The sequence below is a fragment of the Leptonychotes weddellii genome, unplaced genomic scaffold, assembly GCF_054177405.1.
Source record: "Leptonychotes weddellii isolate Sample4059 unplaced genomic scaffold, ASM5417740v2 HiC_scaffold_7135, whole genome shotgun sequence".
NCBI classification, from domain to species: Eukaryota; Metazoa; Chordata; class Mammalia; order Carnivora; family Phocidae; genus Leptonychotes; species Leptonychotes weddellii.
Window position 1 is genome coordinate 1 of NW_028040980.1, and position 9,656 is coordinate 9,656.

A 9,656-nucleotide genomic window follows, 5' to 3' on the forward strand; every position below is an offset into this window, starting at 1 on the left:
TCTACCATTTTCATACATCTTACACATATAACCCAACACCAAAACACAAAATGATCTTGATAAAAGCTTGCGGAATCAATGCTAACAGAAAATAATACCAAATTACTATAGATAATAACTCTTTTATTTAGGCAATATGTTTTCCACAAGGATCAAGGCATTGTATGATATTTTAATAAATATCATATAAATACAGTATGGTGCTGCATTTCAAAATCAGCATTTTAAAATTCAATAAAATAGCTCTATAAAAGAATCAGACAAGGAAGGGAACATCAGGGCCAAAGATGGAAGAAAGGAGAACAAAGTGAGTTGACAGACACAGAGATACAAATCTAGTGATCCAAAGGAGCACCTGCACCCCAATGTTTATAGCAGCAATGTCCACAATAGCCAAACTATGGAAAGAGCCCAGATGTCCACTGATAGATGAATGGATAAAGAAGATGTGGGATACACACATACACACACACACACACATACACACAATGGAATACTACACTCAGCCATCAAAAAAATGAAATCTTGCCATTTGTAATGACGTGGATGGAACTACAGGGTATTATGCTAAGCAAAGTAAGTCAATCAGAGAAAGAGAATTATCATATGATTTTACTCATATGTGGTATTTAAGAAACAAAACAGAGGATCACAGGGAAAAGAGGGAAAAATAAAACAAGATGAAACCAGAGAGGGAGACAAACCATGAGAGACTCTTAATCATAGGAAACAAACTCAGGGTTGCTGGAGGGGAGTGGGTGGAGGGATGGGGTACCTGGGTGATGGACATTAAGGAGGACACATGATGTAATCATGAACACTGGGTATTATGTAAGACTGATGAATCACTGACCTCTACATCTGAAACGAGTAATACACTATATGTTAAGTAATTGAATTTAAATAATAAATAAAATAAATTTAAAAAAGAAATTAAAAATGTTTTAAAAAATTTTAAAAAAAGAACAAAGTGAATCGAGAGGATAATACACCTAAGATTCTACCCTACAATAAACAGAAAAAAGTCTTAATTTTCTAATAATATACATGTATATGTACATGAGAGATATACTATATAAATGAGAATTCAAATTCCATTCATTTTTAAGTTATAAAATCTATAAAATTATCATAGGCCCTAACAGGCTCACAAGTAAAAACCAGCATAGGGTCTCTATAGCCAAAATAAAGTTAAAGATGTCTAAAGAATGTTTGTGGGAAGAAAAACTGTCACTGGGTTTACTTAGTATAAGGAGAGACCAACTGTAAGAGCTAATCAAATAAGCCTCCATGGGATGTAACATTCCACATACCATTAGCAGTCATTGGTATTATTAATAAAGCACCTACCTGTATAATTTCTGTATTGCATGGGCTGCATTCTTCCTAACATATGGTGATAAATCAGCAGAAGCCTCCTTAATAGCAAGCATCATAATAGGTACAATAATTGGTACTCTAATACTTGACAGAACTCTCAAAGCACTTGCACGGATTAGTTGATTTGGGTCCTAAAAATAGTGCAAAAATATTCATCAAAATTTCAAGTTTAACATTTCAACAGTATCTTTATGACACAGTTAATTGGTGCTCACAGAGTACAATATAATAATAGAAAAAAGGCTACTTAAAGAATTAGTATATGGAAATGAGTAAGGAAAAACAGTTAAATAAATGTTTATTTCTCTGAATAATGTTTGAACAAGAAAAGTAATGGTTATTAATTCTAGCTGATCATTCATTACTAAACATGTTGGGTTTTTAGAGTTTTACAATGATAAAATGCTACAAGTTATAAATTTTATCTTTAAAAAGTCATGTCCCCTCATTACACACTTTCAACCACCAGTTGGTATAATGATGAAGAGTTCTTTGATGCATGATAATGATTAAATAAAATATAAAGGAACCTACAGAAAATGAAACACACTGGGAAAGGTCTAGTTGGTCATAGATATTATTTTCTAAGGACACTGAATAGGCAATATGAGAGGCTTTTCAACTCTTTCAAAACACTACTGTGCCATTTAGATTATTGCTCCAGTTCTTTAAATCACACACCTTCAACTTTGCACCAACCTTGTAGCTATTTGCTGGCTCACTCTATTATTTACCTTCAGAGCTCGCTGGAAAGTGCTTATGGACAAGAGCGCCAGATCCTGCTGTTCTTCAGCATACCGGACCAGGTAAACATATACTAACTTCTTGATCTGTTAAAAAAAATAAAATCATTTAATCCTAGCTAAAATTAAAAATTCAATGTTTTGTATACCAAATCCATTCTCAATTTTCCTGAATAACTGAATAGCTTATATTGTAACATAAAGATAATATATTGTAGGATAATGAATGGCAACAAAAAAAGCTTGTAAAATAAGCATTTTAATAATCAAATCTATAATAGCAACATCCTATCAAGGTGTTCTGTACACTCCAACAGGTCTTAAGGGTTAACCTGCTTCAAGCTAATGCACCCCTTGTTTGCTGACCTAAGTCCCTTGGTCTGTAGATGAACTAACCTACTTTCCTTGAGAACTGCAGACCACCAGCCTTAAGGAGTAAAGGACCAGACTTCCCCAGAGAAGTCCTGACCACATTGGAACACAGCTGCTGCTGATGCCAGCAAGTATGTTCAGGGCCATGCCAACATATGACTATTTGCCTGGCACCACCTTATCCTGCAGGTAGCCACCCCCAGCCCCAGCGTCCCACATCTTCCCCTTTAAAATACTTTCTGGCTTTGCCTGGACAGGGAAGATGGTCTTTGGAACATCAGTCCACCACCTTCCCAGGCTGCCAGCTTCCTGAATAAAGCAACCTTTCATTTCCCACCATCACCTGTCTATTGATTTTCAAGCAGCGAGCAGATGAACCTCAGTTCATAACCAGTTCTGTCTGGTAACACTTTCTCTTGAAGGGAATAAAACCCCTGAGCAAAACTCAAACAAGAATATTAAAATATTAGCTGAATTGTAAAAACATTTTCAAAATGAGGGCTACAAATAGTATAAAGATCTTGGGTTCTGTCCACTAACTACACAGTATTTGAACTAATGTTTCTTCATCAATCAAAAGGTACTGGAGCCCCAATCCTGACCGTATGGTAATATTCACATTCCAATATACATTACATGATATTTTCAGCTCAGTAAGAATAAGGTATGACAATAATAGCAATTTAATGTAATAAAAATTCCAAAAGACTGGAAGTGTCTTCCGAAAACTGTTTTAAATGGCAAGTTAATCACTAAGTCTATAACAGAATTATGATGAACAGAAAAATTACATAAAAATTAGAAATTGAGTTGAAATTCATCAACTGCTTCTTTCTGACACTGCTCACAGCCTGTTTCTTCCTTCTCAAGTATCTTCAGATACCAGTGCCTGATTAATTTCTTATATATCAGCAGAGTACAGATCTAAAAGTTTATGGAATGTTCAAAGAGCACAGGAAATGAGGGGAAGTAGTTGGAAATAGGTGAAGTTGACGCTGGAAAGGAAAAAGAGCGCCTGGGTGGCTCACTTGGTTAAGCGACTGCCTTCGGCTCAGGTCATGATCCTGGAGTCCTGGGATCGAGTCCCGCATCGGGCTCCCTGCTCAGCAGGGAGTCTGCTTCTCCCTCTCCCGCTCCCCCCTCTTGTGCTCTCTCTCAAATAAATAAAATCTTAAAAAAAAAAAAGAGTGCTACACCAGGCCATGTTTTATGTCCTACTAACCAATCTGAACTTTTTAAAAGATAACTGCCATGGTCTTCCTTCCCTCATCCTCCAATTTCCTTTGACACAGTACTAACTATATGCCAGGTGCTATTCTCAATGTTTTACTTAAATTAATTCATTTTTTTTAATTGCTCTTTCAGCCATTTCTTTTTATTTACAGTTTGTGTTCAATTCCATAACATGAAAAGTTACTATGAATCAAAGCATAAATACACAAACACAATATATAATCCAAAATAGATGTGCAGCATTCAGGTATGAAACAAAATGGAATGTTCGTTCCATTTTGCTTGAGATCTGTTGGATGTGGTTGTTCTGATGTAGGTTCCTAAAGATGGGAAAAAATGACTTTGGTTATCGAGACTACTGTGGCCATATTAGATACTGGAACATCTAAGCATCAGTGTGTGACCATGCGAACAAAAGACTTCAGAGTGTCTATTTTCATAAAGCTTTCTGTGCATCGAGGCAGTTGTAAAAAGATTTACTTTCCAGAATCAAGCCCACTTTAGGCTTAGGACCAGGTTCTAACCATCTAAAAATACTGACTAACAGAAAGTGTTCCAAATGTGGCTATTTTGATTCAGAGTTTTTTAAAAAAAAAAAAAAAAAAAAGGTATTTACAGAAAGAGTTTAAAAGTTTTTCTGAATTTAATGTAAGCTTCCAGTCTTCACTTCCCAAATACCTGATTTACAATTTTGGTTCCTGCACATATTTTGCCTTTTTAATTTCAAGATTTGTCAATTTTACCTTCAAAACAGATCATTTTTTTAATTATAAAAAGTATGCAACATATGCAGAAATAAAAAGCATTTTGAAATTAGCTGAGATCAATGTTCTTCTACTCTTTGGAATCAGTTTAGCTAAAAGAACCTGGCACTCTTGTTGAATAGGAATAAGTGATCAGTATATAAGCAAAATTTACTCATTATGCTTCCATCGGGGGTAGATTCCAATCCATCATTGCCCTGGCATATGTCAATTACTATATAAAAAAATCAAATGCAATGTCAAATCCAAAGCCTCAGAGGAAAGAGTTCAGTTCCCAAGAAACAGTGATAGCTTAACAAGATAAAACTTTTATCTAGAGTATACAGGCATTAAGTTAATACTGCTGAAACAATGCATTGAGGATTTACAGTAACACCTGGAAGTTCCTTCTAATGTACATATAAATAGAATCATGGAAGCTTTTTGTATTAACTGTTTTATGGCCTTAAAGATTTAATGAACCAAATGAAAACTGAATCTGTTCACATCCCATCTTTTATATCAAGGTAAGATAAAATCTATCCTCATTTTCAAGGTGGAATTTTACATGTCCATACTTTTAAGCCACATTTAAAGAAATTATCTCTTGACTAATCTTGGATGTTGTCGCTTCATCTTGTACATGAAACTCCAGTAGATTTAAGAGACATTCATCACCTAGTCAAACCCTTCACATGTTCTTCAAACCAATCAAATTTGGGATCCTCAACATTTTCTGTCAATAAAATAAGGTGTGGAATTAGCAAATTCAATGAAGACCTGTTTTTTCCTTGTCACACTGGATGTCTAGACGCCATTGGGATTGGGTTTAGAAGATGGGGAAGTATAGATGTTTCTTGGCCTGAGTCTTTTAACAGTAGAGATGTAGAAGGGAGAAGGAGATCACGAAGAGACTGGCTACTGACTGCAGAGCACTGCCAGTTGGTGTGGTGGTGGCATTAGCTGGATTTGGGGCAGTCGAGGTACTCTGGGAGGAGGAGTTACTTGAAAGTGTTACAGCAGCTGTTTGATTTGAATAAATCTGCGTGGGTAGGAGCAGCGCCAGAAGCAGCAGCCCCAGTCCGAGCCTGGCTACCATCGCTCTGCCCGTGTCCGCTCAGTCAGCGTCGGTACGCGGCGCGTCTCACTGGATGTGGGGGATTGGAGAACCGCTGGCTTGGGGCAGGCGCAGGCAAGGTGGGTAAATTAATTCATTTTCAATTCACAATTCAATGAACAGGTACTATTACTCCTATTTTACACATGAAGAAACACTGAAGTACAGAGAGGTTCAATAACTTGACCAAGACAGCACATGTATTAAATGAAGAACTAGGATTCAAAATTAAGCCTAAGAAATCTATATAGTAAAATGTTAACAGTGACTATATCTGAGGTAGTATTAACCAGTGACCTTCACTCTTTACATCTTTATTAATTTTTTTACAATGAATATTAATTTTCTGTTCAGATAAAATAAAGATATTTTTACTTTGGGGTGAATCTCATCTTTCCAAATGTCCTCTACTATAAAATAATAGTACTTTCTCTCATTATAAAAGTATTTGAAACTTCTTTATGATTAAAACAAAATCTCAAACTGAAAATATTTTTAAGTTCGTACATTTCCACAAAGACAGCTATTTCTGTAGCATTGATAAGATAGAGCCACTAAAACTGTTTTAAACCTCTCCAATAGGTCAACAAAAACTCAAGCTAAATGAACAAACTTTTGCCAATCAACCAATCTGTGACAGTCCTTCACTTTGAAACACCAGTCTATCAGGAACAAGCTAACTCCAAAAAACAAAACAAAACAAAACACACACACACACACACACTCACCTCAGAGTGCCAATCAATCAACAGCAGTCTCACCCAAGTGATCACCTATCTACAGATGATATCAACCCACTTAGGCCACTGAAAGTCCACAAACCCTTTTCAATGTTCACTTAGAAGCAAGCAAGCTTACACAAGAATACAAGTAGGTTCCAAAATTATGTGATACTACTATATAAGATGGCAACCATATGATACAAATTATACCCAATGTTTTAGATTATATTTAAATGGAAATATGAAGTTTTTAATTACAGTTTAAGAAGCATGTATCTAATTGTCTGAGGTACTGATAGCTTTCTCCACCACCAGATTTTTAAGTTCCTAAGATTACAACAGTGCCAAAAAGCAATTAACACTTGCTAGTTGACTGATTTATAGCATTTTCAATAAATCAAAACAACACACAGATGCATTTTTAAATAAGATATTTCTGAAATCCACCTTAGAATGAACAAGAGGTTACTTAAATACAGGAACCTTTCCTTATTCATCTGTATATTCTCAGGACCTATATCACATGCCTGGTATATAGTAAGAGTTCAATAATTAGCTGAATGAAACATCACAGCCCAGTGGTATACTGAAAAAATTTACTGAGACATTTCCCATTAGATTGCTACATCAGGAATCTAACTTACCACAATGGTTATAATTCACCAAGTAGATGCCTAGAAAAACACCAACATATTATGAAGAGATGATAGGTATTACAAAGATTGCCTCCAAAGTCTTTAACTTGTGGGCTAAAAAAAAAATTAATCATTTAAAGTATTTTTTCTTCTTACTAATTATATTGAGATCCAGTCTACAGTTCTCTGGAAAGTTTTGAAAGAAAATGGATTAGAGTCCACCCATCCCCTCATCCTCCTGTGATTTATTTCTCAGCAACACCTTTATTTATCAAGTAACTGTACAGCTAACTTTTAAAGCTGAATTATGAACTCCAGAATATATCCAGGGGTTTATATTGGCAACACTGAAACATTCAGAACCACAGCTGAGCTAGCAGGCATTGCTGTAATTACTCACTATTGGAGAAGGATTTTTGTGACTGTTATAGCAAAAAGCATAACAATATTAAATCACAGAAGGTTGCAAAACACCAAATTTGTTCTAGTTCTGTTATAAGAATCAATCAATATTGACCACAAGAGGCCTATGCACTGACTGGCTGCAGGTGTGCAGAGAAAGCCTAGTTTCCCTGAAACCATTCTGTGACCAGAAATGGGAGTACTTAAAGCTCCGTGACTACACCATTCTCTGATCAGTTACCTTCATTCAATGTTACAACACTCCTTGCTGTAAAGCTAATCATAGCAGAGCCCCAGTAGGCTGGAAGAACACAGGCAGATCTGTTTAATTAGTTTATCAATACGAGTAAATCAAACTTCATGAGTTATTGACTAAACCTTTGATTATTTTTGTACTATAACCACTGATTGCTTACTAGGTAACTTTTGGTATCATTTGACATCAAATGGAAGATGATGCACAGCTTAACTGTGTGTCTAAGGCAGCATGTACTAATAAAAATGAAATTTTGCAGTTGATAGCAATGAAACATCAATCAATTCTCTAAACATAAATTTTAAGAAGCTTATGTCAGTTTTCTCACATTAGAGGATTAAGCATATTTCAAAAACAAGGTATTTCAAGAACAAAAGAAATCCAACAAATAGACCAATAATTATGTTTATAGTGACGTTTTTGTTGCAGAACACTAGGCAGTACAAGAGAATCTGAGTGTAAAGGGAAAAGATGAACAAATAGGGAAGTTCTACTATAACTAATGAACAGTACAAACAGCTTTGGATGAACAATAAATAATACAGAATTTTCTGCTAACAAGAAGACTAGAAGTCCAGAGGGAACCAGTTAATTTAACTACCAATTTCTAAGGACTTGCTCATTTCTACCAATCTCTAAAACATAAAAAAATTTATACCAATGCCAGACACCTCCCAAAGGATAGCTAATACCAGATGTTGATTTGGGGCCAAAGTCACTAAGGCAGAAGGAGAAGGAAGGAAGCACCAAACAGGAAGGATGGCTCTAAAAGGGGAATGGTCTAAGATGGGTTCTGAAGCCAAGCCACCTGGCTTTGGATTCTGACTTTGAAACATACTGTGTGACCTTAGTCAGATAATTTAACCTCTGTTGTCTTGCCCTCATAAATAAAATTTGGGAAATTAGATAGAGTATCAATCTGACAGGGTTATTTGTGAAGATAAAATGAGGGTATATGTAAGGTACTAACAACCTAGCACACACAGCATCTTTTAAATGTTAGCAATCATTGCTCCTACGAATAGAGACTCTATTTAAGTCCAATATTAAATGAATGAAGTGTTTCGATTTTAATTTACCCAAGTTAGTCAAACTGAGTTTATGATGGCTAATCATTTGGTAGCAAAATTCACCTATCCAAAATATATAATGTATGCATTATCTAATAAAAAAATGGAGTATACTTTAAAAAGTATCTAAAAATGGGGGACGCCTGGGTGGCTCAGTTGTTAAGCGTCTGCCTTCAGCTCAGGTCATGATCCCAGGGTCCCGGGATCGAGCTCCGCATGGGGCTCCCTGCTCTGCTGGAAGCCTGCTTCTCCCTCTCCCACTCCCCCTGCTTGTGTTCCCTCTCTCGCAGGGTCTCTGTCAAATAAATAAATAACATCTTTAAAAAAAAAAAAAAAAAGTATCTAAAAATGGGTTTAAAGTACTTATTTTTAAAATCTTATAAATTATTCTAATAAAGTTTAAATGGTGACAGGAAAATATTTCTTTTTAAATATATGGAAATGTGTACTCTAGAAATTGTATAAAATATACTCCTACTTTTACTTTTCCAGATGTTGAATAGATAAATTCAAAATTATTTAAACTTACTTTATATGGGGAAAAACTAAACTACTAATTTACTTTATATTAGAGACATAGTAACACCCAATCCACTGTCATAGTGTTAAAATAATAGCTAAGAGTCTATTTTACATCAATCTTGTATTTGTATTATGTAACAACTGAATCACTGATCTTATTGTTCTACTTAAACAAAAAACTCTACTATCGTTAAGAGTGTTTTATTCACTCTTATTTTTCTGTACCTACCCAATCTTTTCATTAAAAAATGCTTTGTTTCTGCTTTCTGCCCGTGGACGCCACCGAGTAAGCATCGTTAAAGTCTCCCCTCCCACCGCCGTCATGTCTAAGTCAGAGTCTCCCAAAGAGCCTGAACAGCTGCGGAAGCTCTTCATCGGAGGTTTGAGCTTTGAAACAACCGATGAGAGTTTGAGGAGCCATTTTGAGCAATGGGGAACGCTTACGGACTGTGTGGTAATGA

The 9,656-nt window shown here is 35.6% G+C and overlaps 1 protein-coding gene and 1 long non-coding RNA gene across 2 annotated transcripts; both read right to left on the bottom strand.

The window, feature by feature from the left end:
- Nucleotides 1-1,435: 1,435 nt before the first annotated feature.
- LOC145719788 (uncharacterized) lies at nt 1,436-3,504 on the bottom strand. The gene is made up of 2 exons (XR_014142608.1): nt 2,115-3,504; nt 1,436-1,511 (listed from the first exon to the last, which is right to left on the bottom strand). It is a non-coding gene; the product is annotated as an uncharacterized LOC145719788 (long non-coding RNA).
- An 824-nt stretch (nt 3,505-4,328) lies between these two features.
- Nucleotides 4,329-5,588, bottom strand: CD24 (CD24 molecule; the record flags this gene model as incomplete). The annotated part of the gene is made up of 1 exon (XM_081811338.1): nt 4,329-5,588. A coding segment is annotated over one exon (246 nt), but the record flags the coding sequence as incomplete, so codon positions are not given.
- Between the last annotated feature and the right edge of the window lie 4,068 nt (nt 5,589-9,656).